This window comes from Engystomops pustulosus, chromosome 2 (assembly GCF_040894005.1).
Source record: "Engystomops pustulosus chromosome 2, aEngPut4.maternal, whole genome shotgun sequence".
Taxonomy (NCBI): domain Eukaryota; kingdom Metazoa; phylum Chordata; class Amphibia; order Anura; family Leptodactylidae; genus Engystomops; species Engystomops pustulosus.
This window is the reverse complement of record NC_092412.1, coordinates 190164472-190189029: the sequence shown is the minus strand read 5'-3', so window position 1 is coordinate 190189029 and position 24558 is coordinate 190164472. Positions and strand designations below refer to the sequence as shown.

General features: G+C 38.0%; 1 protein-coding gene across 1 annotated transcript in view; it reads left to right on the top strand.

The window, feature by feature from the left end:
• TAFA3 (TAFA chemokine like family member 3) overlaps positions 1 to 24243 on the top strand; it is a 320332-nt gene extending 296089 nt beyond the window's left edge. Inside the window, exon 5 of the mRNA XM_072137624.1 lies at positions 23786 to 24243. Within this exon, the coding sequence (XP_071993725.1) occupies positions 23786 to 23869 (84 nt within the window). The 3' untranslated portion in view covers positions 23870 to 24243. The remainder of the gene's footprint in view (positions 1 to 23785) is intronic.
• Positions 24244 to 24558: the final 315 nt, after the last annotated feature.

The window sequence follows — 24558 nt, the reverse complement described above, 5'->3', positions numbered from 1 at the left end:
TTCATGTGTAGCTGATGTCTGTGTCTCTCACCTGTATATTAGGAGGATGCAGCATGTCAGCAGATGCAGCACACACACTAGCAATACTTTACTATACATTACACACAGACATGAGCAGGGGGAGGAGAGGGGAGGGGAGGGGTAACAGGGGTGACATCACTTCCTCTGACCATGTGACCAGCCTCATTTACATGATAAAAAATATGTGATTTTACAATGAATAATGTATGAAATAACTAGATAAAGGCTATGATGGATCCTTGTGAGCTGCTCCAACAGGTAGTAGTGACAAGACAAGTGACACTGACCTGATGACAGGTGTCCTTTAAGATCTATGTTAAATACCTTAAATCCCTACATCCAATCATTTGAACTTATTCTACTGGTGCTTCCAGTGTTGAATTGGGTCATCAAAGCATCAAATGATTCTTCAATGTGACAAATATAATTAACCCCAGTGGTCTAGAAAAGACAACCAATATGGGGGATACTATAGTATGTTTTATACAGGTTGGTGGATAGTGCATTCACAAAAGTATATTATTTTATGGGCCTAAGTAACCCCAGACTTTCACTAGGAGATTCTATGTTTGTTTTATGGGACTATATCACAAGAAAAGCCTGTAATGATTCCTCAGCCACTAATGTACTCACATATAAAACAAACATAGACACCACAGTATCACATGTAGTCACACAATACTCAGGCTGAGCCCACTCCATACCCAGTGAGTGTTTGATGGCTATTTCAGCAAACACCCACAAGAAAAATGGAGACGCAAAACCGTCAAGGGGTTAATACTTTTGCAGAAAAGTTGTATTGTTTAGAATGCAAAAACTTCACACATTAAGTACCATGGATTCCATTATTTCCATTATTTTCCATTTCAAAAGTTATGAAATATTTTCTGGGTAACTGAAAAAATGACTTTCTTATCAGCCCACTTCATGAAAGCTGAATTTATTTACACCCAGAAAGTACCAGTTCATTTTGACCAATGTCAAGAAGCACATTAACAACTGATGAAGTGGGCACTCATAATATGTCAGCAAAAAAGCAATAAAGTAGCAACCAGATAGAAATTCCAATAGCCCAAGGAATTGTAACCAAGTAACACTCTCACTCTCATCTTCCTAGCAATTTATATTCTACTGCACTGCTCTACTACACTGATCTGGGCATAGCTGTGTAATACAGACACATTGATTTCCGGTGTCAGTACACAGTGTTCCAGGTGCTATGTCAAGAAGATCTGTAAATCTGTTTCTATGAAAAATGTACATATAATGCATCCTCAAATCTCTTTCTATTTTAATAAGAAACATGGACACATAAAATGAAGGCAGGTATAATAGCAAGTTATCTTGGAGGGATGGTTGAACAGTTCAGTGGCCTTATCATTAAGAGATAAGCGCAGCAATGATGCCTTCATAATGTCATGATAGGCAAAACTTTCTGCCAGGGTTCAGGCAACATCTACAATGTCTGAGGAAATGTGCTTCAAATGATATCTTCAAAAACGTATAAATGGTGAAAAACATCTTAAAACTATGGTGATATAAAGAAACATTTTCAAATCCTCCTATTTTTTATGTTGTATAAAGATACTTATCAGTGCATTTAATTAGCTTCTCTGATATGATTATTTCAGTTCATTCTCTGTTTTGTGCAGTTTTTTTTTTTATAATTCATCTAGGATTCGCAAATAATGTGACATCTAACTAAATAAACCGTCTATGGTAGCAGCACTCCAGTTGTGTGACATCTAAGTGTTACCATTCCACAGAATACTGCTTCATGGGATTGTTAATCGACGACTTATCATTTCTTAGAAGATGCCTTGGACCCTTTTGGTCCTGTGGCTGCTGTTAGTAACCAGCTCTTGTCTTTAACTTATATGAATACTTGGGGTGGTTTAGATGATGGATGTGCTTATCTGTGTGGAATACAGTGTGTAAACTATGTCATGCATTGAACTTGCCTGTGGGGCCACCTAGCTTGGGGTGCCCTCCAGCAGATTCCCTTTTTCACCTGTTGACCATTCCAAGGCCGCCCTTCTTTGTAGAAAGTGTCCCCATGTACTGTATTGTGCAGGGCAAGGTCTACAGCACAAACGGAAAGGTGCAGAAGATAATGAGGTCATTCAGTTTTTTCATGCACATATTGGCAAAGCCCCATAGGTTACAAACTGTACCCCTCATAAAATTTATAATACGTTACAATGAGAATTTTGACAAAGGAGATGCTGCAAACTGAATTGCTGTATAATTTCTATTAGAAAATTGTAATAGATGTGGTGATGATGTTGTTCTGGAGGTCTGGGAGCCTCAGCATTGGAACAATCAGTTCCAACGTTGATTACGGCAGTTAACGGTATAAACATCATTATATACAGCAGACACCTGCCCTGTGTGGAGAGGGCTCTACATGCTTAGCAGTACCAAGACATAAAGTCACATCATGGTCACTGTAAAAGTCAAACATATGAGTTTGTGTTACCACATAATACATGAATGTTTGGAGCATTGACATTTGAACATATTTTACAAAGATCGTAAATTTTTTGCTATTTGTTTAATGAATACTTACAATTATAAACTATTCTTCCTGTCATTAAAAGTAAGCGAGGACGATTTCTTTCTCCTTCTATACACACTATTTTAATTAAAATGCAACATGTTCTCAGCCAACTGTATCTGAACCATCCGAAATCAGTCTTGATGTTATAAAAAAACATAAAAGACCTGTAAATCACATTTTTTTAAAATCAAATGAATTCATATAAGAATCATTATTGTCATTAAAAGGAAAGAAACCTCCAGAACGATGAAGCTCATAATTAAAAATGTATAATGATCTACAGATCATTCCGCTTAACATCTTTGGGCAATAAAGCTGATGCTATGTTGTAGGGATGTGTCAGACAGACCTTCAAGGGCCTTTAAAATTAGCTGGGGAAGGTCTGAGGACAAGAGAATGTCACTTCAAGAAGCAGCAATTAAAATGGGAAGTAGAGGCAGCAAATTGATGTTTTCTGGCATATTAGCAGCTACATCTCTGCACAAGGAATAGAGTGTGACTTATAATTGGGATCGTTGAAGTAAAAGCAGGCATCTTCATTTGGCTAGCCACTTGGAAGACTCTTATTATCTGTTTTTATTTAACTGCCCAGCTTTTGGAAAGCAGGGAAAAAACACTTGTTGCTGTCCTGATAAAGGCATATTTACTGACTACAGAGGACTTGCTTAGCAATAGTCATTTGAGATATTTACTGCAACTTCCAACATTTCAGTACATAAAAGGACATACCTTTTGAACCATCTCCAGCTACATAATCACATGCAGAGATGTGGCTGCACACGGCTTTACAGAACAGAGACTTGTAAACAAAACATCCGTTGCAACAAATAGAAGAAGTACTTGAGGTTTGTGTGTTGAATCCCTGTGCTGTTTGGGCTAAATATTTGTAGCATGCAAATTAGATTTACTGTATTTAAAAAAAACCTAAATTAAAAAATATTATCTACAAAAAGTCTGTTTCAGAACTTACTGAATGGGTTCTTATTGTGAACCACACCTAGGGCTGTCCTGCTTGAGGCTATGATTGATAACCTGCACTATAGAGTAAGTTAATTTGGGTGATCTGAGTATGTGTTCTGCAGAAAACTGGAAGATCACCTCCAATTAGTGGCCATATATATGTAAACCTCAAGTCACTCAAGGCTGGTTATACTATTCTCCGGCTACTCACACTGCTATTGCCTATATTTATCTTACTGTGCATCTGGACCTCTGCTTTGTTTTATTAATACTCTTTGTCTTAAGATTCTGTAAATTACCACTATTTTCGATTTGAACCAGTCATTCTAACTTTGCATACATCGTTGTTATTATCTATCTGTCGCTCACTGATTATTTCACCTCTGTCCTTAGGTAATAGTCACAGTAGGGAATGTTGACCAGTTACCGTCTTTGATTTCGATGGGTAATTAAGCAGGGACAGAAGTACTGGATAAGCTCAGGGCTGTCTTTACAAATAGTTCATGCATTTTTTAACTTTCAGTATATGGCTTTACCTTGGGTGCCTGGACATATATTATTATGGACAGATACGTATAATAGGAATGCAAGGGTGGAAGAAAAAGCAAAGCCAAAGCAATAACTGACAAAAGAATTTTCTTAGCATTCCTGAAACTTTATTGAGGACATTAAAGTGGTTACATTAAGTGACCAATGCCTTTATTGAAGTAATAAAAGCATTATATTTGAAAAATTCTTAAGAATTTACAGTTCTTAAGGTTTAACCCATTACCGACGCGCTCTGTACTAGTACGGCGCACGTCGGGTCCCAGTGCATGGAGAGGGCTCACGGGCTCACAATAGATCACAATTCTAATGAAAATAGTCACTGTCTCAAAAAATATGCCTAAATCAATAGTGCAAACAAGTATAATTTTTACGTAACTCTTCTTTACAAAAAACGTAACACATATTTGAATTTCCTAGTGGCACCAGTTAACCTCTTAATGCCGAGACCCTTTTTCGTTTTTGCTCTTCCGTTTTTACTCCCCACCTTCAAAAATCTCTACCTTTTTATTTTTCCATGTAAATAGCTCTATGAGGGTTTGTTTTTTGCATAAAAAATTGCATTTCCTTGTAACAGTATTTAACCGGTTAAGGACCGGGCCCTTTCCTGTTTTTTCATGTCTATTTTTCACTCCCCACCTTCAAAAACTTTTTTATTTTTACACGTAAAGAGCTGTGTGATGGCTTGTTTTCTGCGTAAAAAAATTGCACTTCATAGTGATGGTATTAAATATTCCATGCCATGTACTCGGAAGCGGGAAAAAAATTCCAAATGCAGTGAAAATGGTGAAAAAACGCATTTGCGCCATATTCTTGTGGGCTTGGATATTACGTCTTTCATTGAGCGCCCCAAATGACATGTCTACTTTATTCTTTAGGTCGGTACGATTAAGGGGATACCAAATTTGTATAGGTTTTATAATTTTTTCACACATTTACAAAAATTAAAACCTGTACAAAAATTTTTTTTTTGATTTTGCCAACTTCTGGCGCTAATAACTTTTTTATACTTTGGTGTACGGAACTGTGGGTGGTGTAATTTTTTGCGAAATTTGATAATATTTTCAATGATATCATTTTTAGGACTGTACGACCTTTTGATCACTTTTTATAGATTTTTTTATATTTTTCAAAATGGCAAAAATGTGCCATTTTCAGCTTTGGGCGCTAAAACTGTTATCATATTTTGATAGATCGGGCATTTTCGGATGCGTCGATACCTAATGCGTTTATGATTTTTACTGTTTATTTATATTTATGTCAGTTCTAGGGAAAGGGGGGTGATTTGAAATTTTAAGTTTTTTTATTATAATTTTTTTTAACTTTTTTTTATTTTTATTTTTACTATTTTTCAGACTCCCTAGGGTACTTTAACCCTAGGTTGTCTGATCGATCCTATCATATACTGCCATGGGGATTTTCCTCCTCATTCATTACAATTTGCTATCAGCACATTGTAATGAAGGGGTTAAAACGAAATAGCGTCGGGTCTTCGGAAGACCCGAGGCTACCATGGAGATGGATCGCTGCCCCCCGATGATGTCACGGGGAGCGGCGATCCCAGGTAAGATGGTGGCGCCCATGCACCGCTACCTTTTTGAGGCTGCCGGCAACTTTGCCGGCAGCCATCGCTATATGCAGCAAAGACTTACCGGCTATGGAGAGGGCTCAGCCCGTGAGCCCTCTCCATGCAGCGCGACCCGACCGCCGCCGTGAATACACGGCGGGCGGTCGCAAACTGGTTAATATTCCATGTGGCATACTGGGAAGAGGGAAAAAAGATTCCAAATGCAGTGAAATCAGTGAAAAAATGCATGCAAAAAGACATGTCTTCTTTATTCTTTGGGTGGGTGTGATAACAGGGATAGCAAAAATTATACAGGATTTATAATGTTATCATCAAAAATTAAAACCTCCTGTACAAAAAAATCTTAATTTTTATCTTAAATAATAATTTTTTATATTTTGGTGTAAAGAAGTGTGTGGTGTCATTTTTTGCAACTTTTGATAACTTTTAATGCAATCATTTTGAGGACTGTACGGCCTATTGATCACTTTTTATTGGATTTTTAAAAAATTTTTAAATGGCAAAAAAGTGGTATTTTCGAACTTGACACTATATTCCGCCAGGGGTTAAATGCTGGGAAAAATATATGTTATTATATTTTGTTAGATCGGGCATTTGAGATGTGATGATACCTAATATGTTTATGATCTTTACTGTTTATTTATATTTATATTAATTCTAGGGAAAGGGAGTGATTTGAATATTTGAATGTTGGAAAAGAAGCTCAATTGTGGGACCAACATATAATAAATATGGTGCACTTGGCACAGCAACAAAAAAAAGCCAAAAGTAAATGTTCTCCCAGTGTTTGTGATACATAACTATGTATATTATGTTATGTAGCTTGTATTTGTGTGGAGCCCAATACCTAACATACTTCTAATACCACCTAAAGAAAAAAAAATAGGAAACCTTTTTTGGATTCATGATACTTATTCATATTAGAGGGATTACAAACAAGTATTGTCTAGAGGCCTTGTGGACTAATTGTTAGATAGAAAAAGGAATTATACTCTTCCTATGCTGCTGGAAATCTTGCTAATTAAATTATAGGGTGCCTCAAGTGTCATTTTGGCCAAGATAATAAAATAATATCATTAAATTAAAGGGAACCATTTGAGATTTACCATTTCATTAGAAAAATTCATTCAGGTTCCACTTTACCTGCAAATTTTAATTAAAGAGGACAATAAAAAATACTACACATATAAAGATGTAAAATTAATCTAGAACTAAGAAAAATAGTCCAGAATGTTTAATTCTATCAAATATAAATTTTGTATCTTAATGAAAGGTTGTTATGCATGAAAGCCGTGTCACCTAGGGGCTTCATTATGAAGAAGGTAAGAATGTGAAATCTAGAAGAATATTCTTTTATTGTAACTAATATATATGTATATATGTATGCAGTCTAGTAGAAGAAAGGTGAATTAAAGCCTTAAAATATCTCTTTAAACATAGTGAAACTGGTAAGGAAACTGGAAAACAAAAGTGATATTAGAATATGTGAAAAAAAAAACTAGTAATAAAAACTAATGCCCCTTTAAATTAGAAGTAATTGAAGGGTAATTCTGCTTGTTTCATTGTTTCATGTTGTTTAATAGCCACATGATAGGGAATAATTAGCTTATTAGAGGGAATCTGACTGTTTGACACCTAGTGATCAAAATGAACTGATCAAGATTAAAATGCTTACTGATCTACAGCAGTGCAACAGATATTAAGGGAGGACCCTGCATATATTTGTTCAACCACTTCATTGATAAAGAGGCACAAGGAAACTCCAATCTCAGGATGATTGTGGATTTCAGTGGTCAGACTCTGTTTACTGTGTATATAGAAAAACTTGAAACTACTGTAAAACCCAGGAATTTTTCATGATCAGTAATGCACAGGACATATCTTACCATTAAAGACCCCCTAGCCGGCTGGGACCACTAAAGATCCTCACTGCTCAAACACAGTTTTGATGAGATGGCATTTGAGAATGTGCTTTGCCTTGCAATTCATTGTCTATGGGTCTCAGCTGTTTTTATCATTCCCATAGACTCTGATTGGAGTGGTACTGTTTGTGCTGGACTTCTTTTACATTCCAATTCTCTTTCGCAAATCAAAATGGCCTATTTTCCCGACTACATGTTTTTTTTTTAAAAAAACTTACATGCTGTACATGTTGTCTATTCTGAATAAAAAACACTAAAAACACAGGGCCACAATCATTATTAGGACATCCAGCTGTACTCCCAGCAGAGGTCCAGTTAAAGGCTCATTTTGATAAATTATAATACTACAGTAAATTTATAAGGGGTCCTTTTGACATAACTTATTACGAACACAGTATACGGTATATATATATATGATGTATTTATGTCTCATAGTGCCCCCATATTTAATTATAATATATATTGCCCCACCATAAATTATTATATTGTAAATAAATAAGGCCCCACATAATAAAGATAATATGAATAATACTTTTCACCCTCCAAATTGAAATTTTTGGCTTTAATGGCAACTTCTATGTATAAAGCTAACAATAACCTGAAAACACGACCCCCACTATGCAGCATAGCTTCACCAATCAGTTTCGTCTTAGTGGTCTCTGTAACAGGTGTATAGCTGTATTTATGGTAAATTATAACACATATGGCCAGGCAAATACAATGCCAAATTCTTAGCCTCCCAGTCTCCTGTCCTCCCTGAAAAAGAAAGTAATAATCATCAGGATTACACATCAGCAATTTCCAGAGGTATTCTGTTACCAGGTCCCTAGTCACCATGTGTTGTGTATAATACAGGTGTCTTCATATATAGTAGAGGTGTCCCTTAACATTGTATGGGGAATTGCTCTGGTAGATGCTTTGTAGCAGTGCAGGAAGCACGGACACACGCAGAGTTAAAGTCCAAAAATCAAGTGTTTATTCACACTTCCTTGTGTGATTCAGCCTTGGCTTAGGCACATAACAAAGTACAAAATAAACCCTGCCTGGCTGGGCACTGCCTAATACAATTACAGCCCCTAACTATACATGTACCAGTCTGCCTGGGACACGCTCTTGGCCAGCAGAATATTAGGAAGCACTCAGTTACCTTTGCTGTGTGAACATGGTCCAGCCTTCAGCTCTCCAGGTAGTGCCTCCCCTACTGCTTCTGGCCTGCAGACTAAATCAGGCTCTAACGAGGTCTGTGACCTGCACCTGTGGGCTATACAGAAACCCAGGACCAAAACCCGGATGGAGTAGGAGTCCCACTACCAGCCTACCCTTACTCCATAATAAGCAGGCCCAGTACGGACATTACAAAGGTGTCTATGCTAGCTATTCCAACATCGACCAAACAGAGTACTCCTGCTTACCACATGTCTGCATCAACCCTTGGGTTACCGCAGACAACACCAGGGCTTTTACCACACACCCTTCATCTGCCTGTATGACAGATAGCGGTTTTCCCAAATGACACCTCTCACTTTCTCACAATATGTTTACTTATAAACAGCATTGCTATTGTTGTGTCTTACAATAATGTATGTGACTGAACTCTAAAGCAACTGCTTCAAAACTTTGGCAAGAAATATTTCAAGTATCTTTCCAACCAAACTGGCTTGAAAAAGGTGGATCAAACCATAAGTATTTTGTGCATGCATGCTGCCAGGCAATTTGAGAGGTGACAGAGCTTTCAAATCCAGCTAAGTGGTCTTCTAAATTTAACTCTGAAAACTAAAACAGTTTAAACAGGCTTTCTCCCTTAATAATGAACAATACAGGAAACTCCTCAAAACAGGAGAGACCTCTGTGGAGCACTGGTACTCCAGTGTGCCCAACTGAGAAGCCATCCAATTTAAATGCTCACTTACATTGATGGGATGCAGCACCTCCACTAGAATTATGTTTGACCCTAAGATTTGCAGTAGGACAAGTGACAGGTACTGCCCTTGTCAGGGCATGAGTTATGACCCAAGATAAATAAAGGGTACGATGTAAAGAACTTGTATAGCCTAGACCACCATTGTAATTTACTGTACTTCAGCCATAGGCTACAATAAATAGCTATAATAGTTATCAATGGTTTCTGCAGTAAAGCTTTATGGCTAATCCTGGTTCTTATGACAATACAACATTTAAAAAAAGTAATTGTTACAAAGACCAAAAAATTTTGTCTGGGGTTACAATTATAAAATATACAGTTCGACTTACATACAAATTCAACTTAAGAACAAACCTCCAGAGCCTGCCTGATTTTATCCTTATGGTGTGCATATGGGACTTACATTGGTTTTGACACATGGGACCTAGGTTTCCTTTGGGGGTTATTTTAATAAATACCAATTTATTGCTTATTTAGTGCTTTATTGTATGATACTGACCTTAGATTCTGTATACTGATTCACAGTGGTGACACTGTTCTCTCCAGACTCTGAACCATATCACCATGATGGCAGCAGTTTGTGTGTGTATGATAGTTCAGGGCTTCAATTAGGGACATCTTTAAAGGAAACCTGTCACCAAGGACCTCATTTTCAATAGAGGACAGGTTGCAAAAGCCATCATAGCTGCATTGCAAATATGCTTTCTCTGAGCATTTGTATTACAATATAAGTGTGTTACTTTGCACCCTGATAACACCCTCTGTGTAGTACTAGGGTTGGACTTTGGTTTGTATGCATTTCAAAAACAACATGTGACTTGTCTGTGCTGCAGACTGCTCAGCTCATGGCCCCCATATGTGTGCTCCTGTACAACTCCTCCCTCCTACTCCTTCACAGAGCTAACAGCCTGGTGAGCTGATATCATGTGAGTAGTCTGAAGCACAGACAAGTCACATGTTGTTTTTTGAAATGCATCCAAACCAAAGCCCAGCCCCTAGGACTACACAGAGGATTCTGTCAGGGTGCAAGGTAAGTTATAACACAAAATTATATTGTAACGCAAAAGCTCAAAAAAAGCAGAAAGGCTTATTTGCTTCTGTAACTTGTCTTTAGTGAAAATGAGGTCCATGATGACAGGTTCCCTTTAAGCACAACTATGACCATATGTAATGGTTATATTATTAACATTCACTTCAATAAAGGAATAATGTAATTACATAACATGTTTTACTTTGCATTAATTGTTTGTTTTAATTTGTTCAAATGAAGGGAGCAGTGGATGTCAAAGACTGAGATAAAAAGAGTTGAAGTTGCACTTAGCAATACCCTACTGCTTATGTGATACATGATCTGTCAGGAGGCAAAGTTAATGTACAACATAACAGGCTGGAAATGTACTATTGCTGTTCAAGTACAGGACAAACATCTCTATTGTTACCTCGAGCACATTACGCTAGCATTCTTTCATGTAACTACAATGTAATTCATTTCTTATCCCCTTAAAGATACACAAGTTGAAAATAGACAACATAGGTTCTCTTACGGTAAAAGTGGAAGGTTGAGTGGTCCATGGACCTTAGATAATAAGACAATGGATGCTTCTTAAACAAGAACACGAATGATTGGTTTCCACATTACAGCATGCAGTGGGACACAATGAAAGCACTGCAGGCTGGAAAAGCAGATTTACCAGATACTCCAAGCTTTTTGTCTTATGAATTTTTAATACTTGAGGGTGTTTTGTTGTTTAGAGATTAGGGCCTAGAACGAGTTGGAGAAAAGCCTTTTTTGGGAAAAAGAAAGCTGAAATACTTCTTTGTAAGCCTGCCAAACTCTAAGATCAAAACTTTGCGCAGACACCCACCACAATTCTCTTTCCCAAGTTAATCTTTGAGCAAACATGAAAATACTGCTGCCTTGTTACATGGATCTTATTGTTAGTAGTGTTGATTTTGTGCCTTATTGTATTGTATTTGCTTTGAATTTCACTGGGTTATCTCGTGGGAAGATTTTTACATGAGGTTACTGGAGCAGCAAGTGCATGTTTATTTGTAACACACAATATTCCACAAGATAAGGCATGGATGAATAATTCATGGCTGTATCAAGACAATAACTTGTATGCTACAGCAAGTGAAGCGTATCTTCCTCAGGTACACAGTCAGACGGACTAGGGGGTTGACCTAGAAATCTAGGCAAATATATAACAAGGAAAAACAAAAAAGAGCTAATCATAAAACTCTTTTAGAGATAAAAGAATATGCTATGCAAATCCTAGGAAAAATGTGTCCAAAGAGACTTTCATGGTCACTCATATACAGTAATAGAGATGGGCAAGACATATAGATATGAAAACAGTCACATGAAAATGTAAGATCATCCTGTCAGCACCTGTCCAGCAACCGCGCAACCACAACCAGGCATGGCGCTAGCTGTCAGACTAGGTAAGTGGTGGCGAACTCACCCTGCGACGTCCCTGCGGGCTAAGGCCCTGCCTAAAGCAGATAAACCGAGCTGATAAGGGCGAACTCAGGAACCTAACAGAACATCCCTGAGCGACCCTACAAGATGAAAGGGGAAAACTTATTTTGTCTGGCAGCTGCTGGATGGTGGAGCGGACAGGTAACCGAAATACAGATATAGGTCAGTGTTCACATTGGTAACAGAAACCGACACAAGACTGAGACAGGAAGGGGGGGTCACACTAGGAGATAAACGATACTGAGGGACAAACAACAGATACAGAAAGACAAGTGGAGTCAAACAAACCGGGTGAAAACCAAGATGGCGGCACAGGTACAGAATCGTATAGTAAATAGAATGGTCAGTAGGCAAAGCAGAAGTCAATACAGAATAGCAAGAAACGCAAGGGCACTAGATACACAGAAAGGACTGAATAACCAGCACCGTATGAAGGGCTGGGCAGAATATAAGGCAGTAATGGACACTACCTTCAGCACTGACTGTCTCAGCCGTCCATCACTCAAACCACAGCTGCAGATAAACTGAGTACAAAGACACACCCAGCTTTCCCAGGATCAGAAATGGAGCTGTCAATCTGGTTGTGGTTTTCCGGCAAGAAGCCTGAAACCTGATCCCATCAGAACAATTTGCTAGTTCTGACACATCCCTTGTAAAGTTTGACAACAATTGAGGTGTAGCTTTTCTCTCAATATAAAGCCATTTAATGGCATGTATAATAATATAATGCACCAGCTCTGTGCTGAATATTGTAGGTTTGGGTCCAAAGCCAAGAACTCAAACTTCAGCAAAATATCTATGTTCGAGTTGGCCACTTGGCAGAATGCTCATCAGTAACATACGCAACTGATGCTGTTATTCCTTAAATGCTGCGCATAAAGCCGTCAGCAACGTGTAATTGTTAATGGCGCATGTGCAGCACCATTTTTCTAAGGAACTTGTTGCTCACTGTGATGTCACAGGAACTGACAGGATCCCAGGCAAAAACTTTGATACCAGCCAACTTTTGATCCAGATTTGGCCAAACCCACTGAAACCGAATACATCAAACCCCCAAATTATTATTAATTAATATTATGTATTATCAAAAAAAAAACATTAATGGAAACAGCACCAGACCCTTTGGCCAAATGTAGGCCCATATAACCATAGGACATAGACCAGAGTACAGTAGAAACAATTTTGCCTTACTCCATTTTTTGTTAATTTTGCAATAATAAACTACAAGGCTACTGAAAAGACATAAAAGAGGACATCCTTTTGCCACATGAAACACTGAGCAATGCCAAGTGAAACTAGATTATTAATGCCACACAACTCCAAGCACATTTATGGGTACTCAAGTGTCACATTTGACCCTTGAAAACCATTTACATCAGATGAACTGCGAGGATGGCTGACCTGACAAACAGGCCTGATGTTGTTGTCTTGCGTTGGTCAGGGTGCATTGGCCTTAGTGATGTTCATTGATCAAAGTTAATTCACGCAGAAATGATCAGTGCTTCTACGCCAAAAAACTCCCCATTGACTTTGTTGTCCTTAAGTTACTCTGTAGACAGTTTGGCAGCTTCCTGCGGGGCATTGTCCATTTGGAAGACCTATTTGCACCCAAATTTTAATTTTTAATTATGCTGTGTTTTACAGATGGTGTTTGCAGGCTTGCAAGTTTCTTCCTTATTCCTCTAATTTTTATGGTCTAACAGTTCAATTTTAGTTTCGGCAGACACAGTTATAAATACAGCCCCCCATAATTCATAACAAGTACCCAGTAAAATAATAAATCTGTACTCACCTCCCGTTCCCACGATGCGCGGCGACCTCCTGCCCCTGTGCATTTGCAAACATTAATCTGTCTTTTTCATGTATCTTTTGGAGTAATTTCTTCCTAGCAGAATCACCGTTTATCCCATGTTGATACAGTAGTAGATATGCACATTGGGTACCAAAGTACGCACATTTGGGACCTTGTTTGTACTTGCATATAATTGTTTATGATATCTTGGCTGATTTCTTTAGACTCTCCCATGATGTTATACAAAAAAGCAGTTAGTTTCCTGTGTGCCTTAAAATACACTTACAGATGTTACCAATAAGCTAGATACATCCAAAAGCTTCAAATGGGCTGTACCATAAAAAAAAATCTCTCTCAGGCATCTAACTGAGGAACTAATCCCATTTAGTCAATTTGTCTTGTGTTAATCTGTTTAACATGGCTGTATATCCTTAAACTGTACAACTATAAGGCACACCAGATTATAAGGCACATCGTTAATAAATGCCTGCTAAAAAATCTAGGTTCCTATATAAGGCACACAGGATTATAAGGAGCACCTGATTATAAGGATGAATGACCAGCAGGTGGCAGACCTGTGTTTTCACTATAATGGTGCAGCTCTTTCCCATCCTTGCATTCCTGTTTTTTACTCCATTCCTCCCAAATGCAAGACCTTTTTTATTTTACATTGCATGCAATGTCCTGAAAAGCAGTAAAACATCCAAATGAATTGAAATTGAAAACAACACAATTGCGTTATTTTCATACATGCTTTATTTTGCTTTCATTGTATTGTACAAAAATATTTTGAACTTTTAGGTTTCACATATTTTTTTACGTTTTAAAATGTTGTTTGCTATATATTTAGACCAATAAAGGAAATCTACCATCAAAATCCAGCATGATAAACCATGGGCACTAATTCATAGATCCAGACACCCTGACTGTGGTAATCTTCTTATATAGAAATTTTATATAGTCCTTTAAACTCATTAGCATAATTATAAAAGTTGATTTGAGTGCCATGGATAACACATATAAAATGATTACCACAGTCACAGCCCCTGGGTCTATGAGTAAGTGTCCCTGGTTTATAATGGCAGATTTTGAGGGTAGATGTCTGTATGTGTGTTGGAAACCTAGGAGGTGCAATAACTCATACAATATACTAAGTTATGACTGTAAGGTTAATAAAAAAAATTTCCAGGTTATTTCACCCCTTACCAATATTTATTCTAACTTCTATGCAACACTATATAGTAACCGTGCTGTGGGTAACATGTTGTACTTAAGTATTAGTAAAAGTATTCCTCTGATTTAAGACTTAAATAAAAGGTTAAACCATGTTAAAATACTCTTCAGGAAATATGTCTGCTCTCTTTAAGCGGAGTCGCTATGTTTTGAAGAGGCTTCTTCATGTGAAATTCTGATTTAAAATGCTCTTTGTGCATCACGGATGCTCTTGCAAAGCAAAATTACAAGATGTCTAGTGCGCTTTTAGTCATTGGAAACTGTCACACCTCAGAATATTCCAGCTAATCTCCTGAGGAGGTATAATTACACCATATTCAATTAGTATAGAAAATGCATTATGATAAACTGGTGAATAGGCAAGGCATAAGAAGAAAGTATGACCTTTTACTTTATAGGTAAGAACATTATAATTCAGAAAGAATTTCTGGCCAGGGATAAAAGATTATCTCTGAATGCCATGCAGAATTATCAGTACATCAGTAATATGTTGCACTTTGCAATGTGCAAATCATTCTGCTTACATTCCTATCAAAGCAAAGATACAAACAGATACTTACAGTGTTTACAGAATATAGTACTGGTTATTGATCACAAGCATGCAGAGGCTTGACGCGAGTCAGCTAACTTTGAAAGAGAGGGTCATTTAACAGCAACAACAAGGGCTTAAATAAGTTTTATGGGTCAAAGTATTAATTACTTATCCATAGGTTACATAAGTAGTACCTGATTTGTAGTAATGCAATACTCGGCACTACAGATAAGTATGAGTAGTGTCACCCCGTTCAGGGTCCGGCCACACAACCTTGGCATATTCCCAGATTGGTGGCTGAGCAGCCAATCCAACAATTGGATTCCCCTTTCTGCTAGCCATGGCTAAAACTGAAAGCAGAAACTGAACTGAAATTATGGGTCCACTCATCCCTGCCTGGCATGTCAGCCAATCAATGAATACCTTACATTGCAGGAATTATGGACCAAACAAGTTGACTAGAGGTTTGGGTTCTCTCTACTTCATTTTAACCTTGACAAAGCTATGTTGACTAGTCCCGGCTCTGTCCTGTGCATAGGGGTGCCACAAGCTCTGTTTCTATCTGATTAGCTATCACATATTAATGATCAATCCATACAGAAGGATAAGTCATTAATATCTTTTAACTGAAAAACCCCTTTAAAGGGGTTGTGTCACCATAGCAAATGGCTGTAATTGGGTCCAATGCATTGTGACAAGTACTTTCACCATTTACACTTATTACAAAATCTGCAGGCTTACTGAGATAACTCCTTTTGTTCTGGTTGCTGGAGCCCCCTGCTGGTAGCTGTGTCCCGTCCTGAGCAACAGCTGATCTGGCCAAGTCTGCGCACAAGGAGTCAGCAGCTGCTCTGCACTACAGATCACTCCATGGGCTCACAGCTCCTCTCCACACTGAGAGATCAGCTGACACACTGCAGCCAATAGGAGGTGAGAGAGGAGGAGGGCAGGGATTGTGCTGTGATGGCCACTGCTTACCAGCTCCACAGGTGCCTACAGCACCAGATACAAGGTAACTGCAGCCAGACAGACATGACTATCTGCTGCACAGAGGAGTCCTCCCCTAACATGGATCATAGCAATGCAGCAGCCCTCTCCTCCCTCCACCATTAGTCAGGTCACACAGGAGGCTGCAGAGATAACACAAGTAACAGGCTGAGCTCTGACCTCTCCTGATGCAGTCCTCCTCCTGTACTCTCCTCCATGCACTGTCCCTCCATGTCACCCTGCTCTCCTGCAAAGGGCCCACTGTCCCTAGCTAAAGATCAGTAACATGTGAGAAGCTGTCACCTATTTATCTATCCAAGTCCTATTATCTATCTCATATCTATCTATCTATCTATCTCATGTCTATCCATCCATCCATCTATCTATATCTATCTAGTGATTTAGTTGCAATTCCTTACAAAATACACAAAAAGAGATGCAATCAACATACAACAATACAAAAGTAAAAGTCATAAAAACAACTGAAAAGGTCCATGTTAATGCACCTAATTTTGTACAATCATTGCATACAAGTAGAGAAAAACAATGTATTCTCACAGCATCATGGTCGGTCAGGTGGACAGTAAAGTGTAAATATGTCGGAGGTCTAGAAAAATGCAGGGACAGCAAACTCCATGCGTATCCTCACTTCGAAGTGACTTCCTCAGGGGTAAGTGTCACTTTGGAGTGACGATACACGTGGGGTTTGCCTCTCCTGCACCCACCTAGACTTCCGACGTGCTTGTCAGCCTGACCGACCATGATGCTGTGAGAATACAAAGTACATGTGTACTATGTGCAGTGTCCTGTGTAGTGTGCAGGGGGTGCCAGATTTAGGATTTCTAGTGCATGTTCTTCATGAATCTGGTGCCCCCTGCACTGCTTTGAAAGACTGCACCAACTTTTTTTGGTGCACTTTTAACATGGGGCGTATGACACATTTCTATTGGATCAGTAAATGCAGGGACTATTTGAGCACAGCGGGTGGAAGGAGACTCTGAAGGCTGAGCGCTCTGTAGCACCGAGTTGGGCAATAACTGCCTCTGTCAGTGCTGTGCATGTGCCTGGATAGGCCCCTCCCACATCTGCTTCTGTGTGGAGCAGAATAGAGGCTGAACAAGCATAATAACAACAAATAGAAAGGTATCTTTAATTCCAGGTAACCATTACAAATAGATTTTTGAAATATTTTAACCTCTTTGACAGCTTTTTGTAGCCAATTGTTTCGTGGCATAACCCCTTTAACTATGTATTATGTAGTCATTTAGCACCACTCTTACCAACTAATTAGGAAACCAAATCTAGATAGAGAGGTGACCTAAAACCTGTGCTGGTTTCTTCTTAAATTTCTGTGGACAATTCATTGGAAAGATTCGGTATTTATTGCCACCACTCCTATGGCTGACTACAAGTGGTGAGTTAAGTGGCTCCAGAAGTTGGGTGGTGATGGCACTAGACTATTCTTATTACAGTCTTGAAACAACAATAGAATTATATTTATCTGATACTATTCATCCTATACTGTAACAACATCAAGGGTTAAATATTGTTAGAATACTCCCACCAATAAAGATAAAGCAATACAGACTGACATTTTAAGTAAATTCATTTCTGATGTCTTGATGTCATTAGTCATCCACAACTATGCCTTCTTTACCATCATATGTATTGTATATATTGTCATACACCGCACATTGTCTGGGGAAATTTGTCTGCAACTATGGAGTAAAACAATATGTGTCAGAAATCTTATACAAGCAATGTAAATCCTCCATACAATTAACAGAGCCCTAGTATCATTATTCATTCTACGTAGTAATAATAATGTATCTATAATATGGTTAATGGAAAGAAATAATGTAAGTAAAATAATAATGAGGCAACCTAATTGGCCATGAGCATCATTTATGGTTGTAGGTAGTCTCTGCAAAGTTAAATGCATAACATTCATTCATTGAATCTTGCAGATTTCCTCACACTCTTTATCTAAAATGTTTGAGTTTCCCTTAAACTGAGGATTTCTTTTATTGGTGTCTCTTTCAAGAAATCCTTCTGAGATTTCTGCCAGTTGTTGGTCACAGATGACTGCATCAATGTTATTAGTGGTCACTCTAAGGAATTCTCCATGGCCATGATTACCTCTCCTGGGATAGTCTTTGGTTTTCTCAATGAAAGTTTGCAGTATGATAAGTTTATCCCAAGAACCTGTAATTTTCGGTATACAATGTATAGTACAGCCAACAACCATATCACCAATATACCAATTACTATAATGGTTGTAGTTTTATTAGAACTGAAGGCAACTCATTGTTATACCAAATATAGTGATGACCACCTTGTAACACTAATCTAACAGTTATGTCCCACAGGGATTATCAAGCATTTTAAAAAATTAATGGAAATAAAGCGACTGATATCCATGAGTGAGTTTGGTATTGAAGTTTCTGGTTGCTCAAGTACTTACCAGTCATAAAGACTCTGGACAGGTTTCTGGACAATCCTTTTAATATTTTTTAAAACAATAAAGTGTATGTCAATGGGTAAGCTGAAGTTGAGGGAGCAATTATACAGTATATATTCGAGTATAAGCCAACCCTAGTATAAGCCAAGGCCCCTAATTTTATCACCAAAAACTGGGAAAACCTATTGACTCAAGTATAAGCCGAGGGTGGGAAATGCATTGGTCACAGGCACCCAAGTATATAGCCAGCAATGCCAAAGTAGTATATAGCCAGCCAGCTCCCTCTAGTATACAGCCAGCCAGCCCCATGTAGCATACAACCAGTCAGACCCCTGTAGTATACAGCCAGCATGCTAGCCCCCAGTAGTATATAGCCAGCCCACCCAGCACTTAAAAAAAATAAACTTATATACTAATCCTCTGGCAGCACCGATGCTTAGTGCAGCTCCCCGATGTCAGTGCAGATCCTCTTCCTCACGGCTCGTCTTCTTTCTTCGGTCTTCTGCAACAGCCCGCAGAGATGTGGATGCGTCTCTGCCGGCTGTTACAGAAGACCAAAGAAAGAAGAGGAGCTGCAGGGAAGACAGAAGAGGAGCCACGCCAACATCGGGGAGCCGCGCTGAGCATTGGGGCCGTCGGGGGGTGAGTATATAAGTTTATTTTTTAATTGACTCATGTATAAGCCAAGGTGAGTTTTTTTAGCACATTTGTGTGCTAAAAAAACTAGGCTTATACACAAGTGTTAAACTGACAAATATGGGGGATTTATCAAGGGTTGTACTGGTGTTGCAATTGCGATTATTACCCCATGACACCAAATGGGCATGGAGGGTTGTGTAGAAGCACAGGTTATAATGCAATTGTATGTCAGACAGGACCTGGTCGAAAATAGTCGCAATTCCCGGCTGTGTGCCAGAATTGCCACTTTAGCAAGGAATGTAATGCATGTTAACCCTTCGAAAAGGAGTTTTCTATATTTATATTGCACAGTATTGTGCTGAACACAACCATATTTCATGCAGTGGTGTCTAGTAATATAGGTATGTTATGTTATATTGTATATAAGCATATTTTTGAACTTTGACCTCTCAAGGACACTGCCTTTTTTGTGTGTGTTTCCATTTTTTCTGCCCCCCATAAAAAATCCCTAACTTTTTTATGTTTGCCTATACAGAGCTGTATAGGGCCTAGTTTTCTGCATTACAAATTGAACTTGCAAGTGACAGTATTGAATATTCATGTATTATAATGGGAAACAGAAAAAAAATTCCAAATGCAGTGCAATTGATAAAAAATGCATTTGCACCATTTGCATTTGACTTCATTTTTACATATTATACTTTGCGCTACAAATGACACCTCCCCTCTCCTTTTTTCTTTAGGTCAGTGCGACTATTGGGATATGGGGATAACATATAGGTATTTATAGTGTATTTTTTATAGATTATTTTAAAATAAAAACTTTTTAAAAAAAAAACAAAACTTTTGTTTCAACATATGCTGATGCTAATACATTTTTCATATTTTAGTGTATGGACATGTGTAATGTGTCATTTTTTGAGGGATGTATTGGTGTTTTCATTGCTACCATCCTTGGGATCATACAACCTTTTCACTTTATATTTAAAATTTTATTTATTGCAAAAATGGTAAAACAGTGGCACAGTTTTTGGGCAATGTTTTCAGTTACAGGGTTCACCACCGGGAATAACCGTTTTTATTTTTTGAGAGATCAAGACTTTTGGGACGTGCCAATACCTAACATATTTTTTAAAAAATTATTTATTTTTATATCACTTCTAGGGAAAGGGGTGATTTGAACTTTTAGGTTTTTTTTTACTTTTTAAAATTTATTTTTAATCCCTATGAAGTCTGACAGTTCCTGCCATCTATTGCAACACTACAATACAGCATAATAGACTATAAGTACAATACAGTACAATACTGTATACCCCAATACAGTATTGCAATAGATGGCAGTATTGGAGGTGACCTGCCACTGCCTGTAATACACAGGCCGCAACAGATTTCTCCAAATGACAAGTCCTGGAGTCCTGGATTTAAAATGTTGCTGGCATTTGGATTTTAAAAGGTTAACATAAGCGATTGATGCCTACAATGATCGGTGGTCTTTCCAGTGGGTGTTTGCTGCAAAATGCAGCAAACACCAGGTATATATGAATTAGGCTCAGCCTGTGAGCCTTCTTTATACATCCTTAATAGATCCATGACCTACAGGTACGTCAAGGAGCGTTAAGTATTTAAAGTATTTTGGTAACTGTTTGATAGGGCTAATGCATGGGATGGTAAACTTCCATGTGCATGAAAGTTATGAAAAAAAAAGTGTTGTCAAAGTAGTTTTCTTGAAGAATCAGCGAGTTTGTTATCAATGTATAAACTTTAATGTGCAGAATAGCAGCTGGTTGTTTGTTAACTACAGTAATATAGAATAATTGTGGAGAAGAATGATAGATAACATGCAAGAAAAGTATATTTATAGATTTCCTACATTTTAAAACATTTTACAGCCTCATCATTTTGCTTTAAATATACTGTTCTTGAAGCAACAAACGCTACCAAGACGAATGTTTGAATTTGGATCCATTAGTCCTTATAAACGAAAGTAGCAATTTGGAGATCTGCAGTTCATATCAGATTTGAGTATTGACATTTTTTTCCTATTAAAAGATTGGCAAATTAATTCTTTCAACTCAAGTCACTTATATAAATTCCTCTTGTTGAATGATTGTATTAGAATAGATCACTGTAAAAAATGCTGCTCTCCATTGATTCTTCAAAACGTATTTAGTTCAGGTTGCTTCCATTTGCAAAGCGCAAGCTAGGCAAACGAAAAGCTAAGTTAATGTGAAGTTAATTCTTATGTTAAACTTCACAGACAGGGGCATAACTTGAGGGGGTGCAGGGGTTGTGGTCGCACCAGGGCCCAAGAGGTTTAGGGGGCCCTTATGGTGTCACTTTCCCATAAGAGAAGACTATTACTATAAACCATACATTATAGTCGGGGCCTGGCACAGACTTTGCACTGGGACCCATCAGCTTCTAGTTAAGCCACTGTTAATAAGTTAGATGTCCACAGTTATGTCTCAGGCAGGAGTGAAATTATAACAAATGTGGTCTACTTAAACAATGAGGGGGAATTTATCATGACTTTTACATGGCTTTTCCTCACTAAACCACCCTCACCCCAAATGTGGTCAGGACGCCTGGCCTGGCTCACTTTCTTCAGCTTGTGCTAGGATCCTGATACAGGCTGTAGTAGAGTTCTATGCCAGGGCTTCTAAGTAAATAAGGCACATTGTGCGCCAAACGGGGACTATCATGACTGGCACACAATGCGCTGTCATGATAAATTTTCACTCTAAGGAGTGATGAATGTGCCTGAACTAGAATGTTCAGCTAGAAATCCAGCTTCGGCTCACCTGCTGGTAACAGCTGTGATTCTTGCAAGAGTATTGATGCAGCCAATATCTCTTTAAACGCCAGCGGCACAGGCTCACAAGCATTTACTCTGTCATTGTCACTCATAGTCTCTTGTCTCTCATCATATCGGCATCTAAAGCATAACACCCGATCAATGCCAGCATCAATCATAGGTGTTACCGTTGGTACCGGTGTGGGTGAGTGTATGGGTTTGGCCAAACCCAAACCTGAATCTTTAATAACAGAATCTTTTGCAAGAGAGTGTAAAACAGTAAGTAAATAGAAAAAGAGACCCCCTTTCCAGCCTATAAATACACTCTTCAGGGATTCTTTTTTATAGTGTATCTCTTAGTGAGTGATTGTTAACTAATAGATATACATTACCATTACAACACACTCAAGAATTTCAGCAACCTAATGAGGAAACAATCCGATCCTATATCCTCCTCTTGCCTTACCATATATTTAGGTGAGAGCTGGACCACCAGTTTGCTAGGATTTCATTTCAATCCTACAGTTTTCCTCTATAAATTTGTTTTTCTTTCTAGTATTGTAATTGCTCTAACATAACATTATTATAATCATATATATATTAAGTTACTGTGATTTCTACTTTTTGGTGCTTCATTTTTGTAAGTGTCAAATATAGGATGTATAGAGTACAGAGGTTCTTATGGTACAATATACGTAAATATATGATGCAATGTATGATGCACTGTTACAAATGTACTTCTTAGACTAACTCAACATGTGAAATAACTTTTTATAAACTGAAGAAGTTGTATACCGCTGATTTAGATTGTTTATTAGAAAAGCTTTTAAAGAAAATCAGTGTAATGTAGTAATTGTTAGTGTTTCTCTGATGGATCCTTTTTACCTTACATGCGGCTGCTTCTAAACTCCAGTTTAAATTCTAGTGACCTGAATGTTGCTATGGCCCCCATTGAGTTCAAGTTTATTATTCTACTGAAAACCATGGATCTATACTGTATACTACTGGTAACAAAAGAAGAATAATGATGAGAATCCAAACCTTTTTTTAGACTTCACTTGGAAATTATCGATCCACTTATTATCTATAGACTCAGAATTTAGAATCCTGTACTATCCAAAATGTTTTTTTAAAAAATCTCTACTTAGTGTATTCACATAAAACATAAACTATTTTGCATGCAATCTAAAAAGTTTGAATAAATGTTGTTTTTGGGGCGGGGGATAGTGTTTACCTGGGATGGTGACATCTGATGGTGACATCTGATCTATGCAATGTTATTATTTTCACCTGTAAATGTTTATGAAAAATGTATTGAATGTAACATAATTTTGCTCTGTGTTGCAGAACATAAATGGTGCGAAAATGGAAGTGTTACAAGCATCCAGACCACGGCTCGCTCAGCCGTCCCCGCTCATTACAACACTGTAAACCGTCCTTCTGCCATCTGCTCTGTTCTCTAATTACACATCCAGAAAGAATCATAATTCACTATTGTATCGTAACACATCGAGAAAATGTGGACAGAAACACATACATGTGTTCTGAATTCCTTGCAGCAAGCATCTGGTTTGTTTTCTCCCAGCTTGTAATGGTATTAAGGAACGAGGGCACCGCTATGGCATTGTGATTATGTGCTGGCAAAGCTGGGGGGGACATCAGGAGTGACTGGGATGTTTGCCCTAAGGCAGACGAACAAAAGAACATTGAAAATGTGTCCAGTATAAGCTAGCACCTGTAAAATCATTAAGCAGTACTTCTCCTCTGTAGACGCTGTTAAAAATAAATTGCTTGTTTTCATTTGACTCGTCTGAATTCATGTTTATTTGCTACTTTTGTTTATCCGACTAATGAGGTCTTCATCATCATTTCTACAGAAAAAGACATAAAGCAATTTACTTGCAGATTCAGAACTAGACTTGTTCCAGGCAAAATATTTAATAATTCCCCAATTATAACAGTTGGGTAATGTCAGCTGCATTAATTCAATGAAGTGATGTATGAAGCTGCTTCAACTACACTAGCTACAGTATATGGTATTAATGTGTACAACTTGTTGACTTCTGCATCTACTTTAGTCTTTCTGACCTAATTAGACAAGTTAATGTATAAGTGGGATT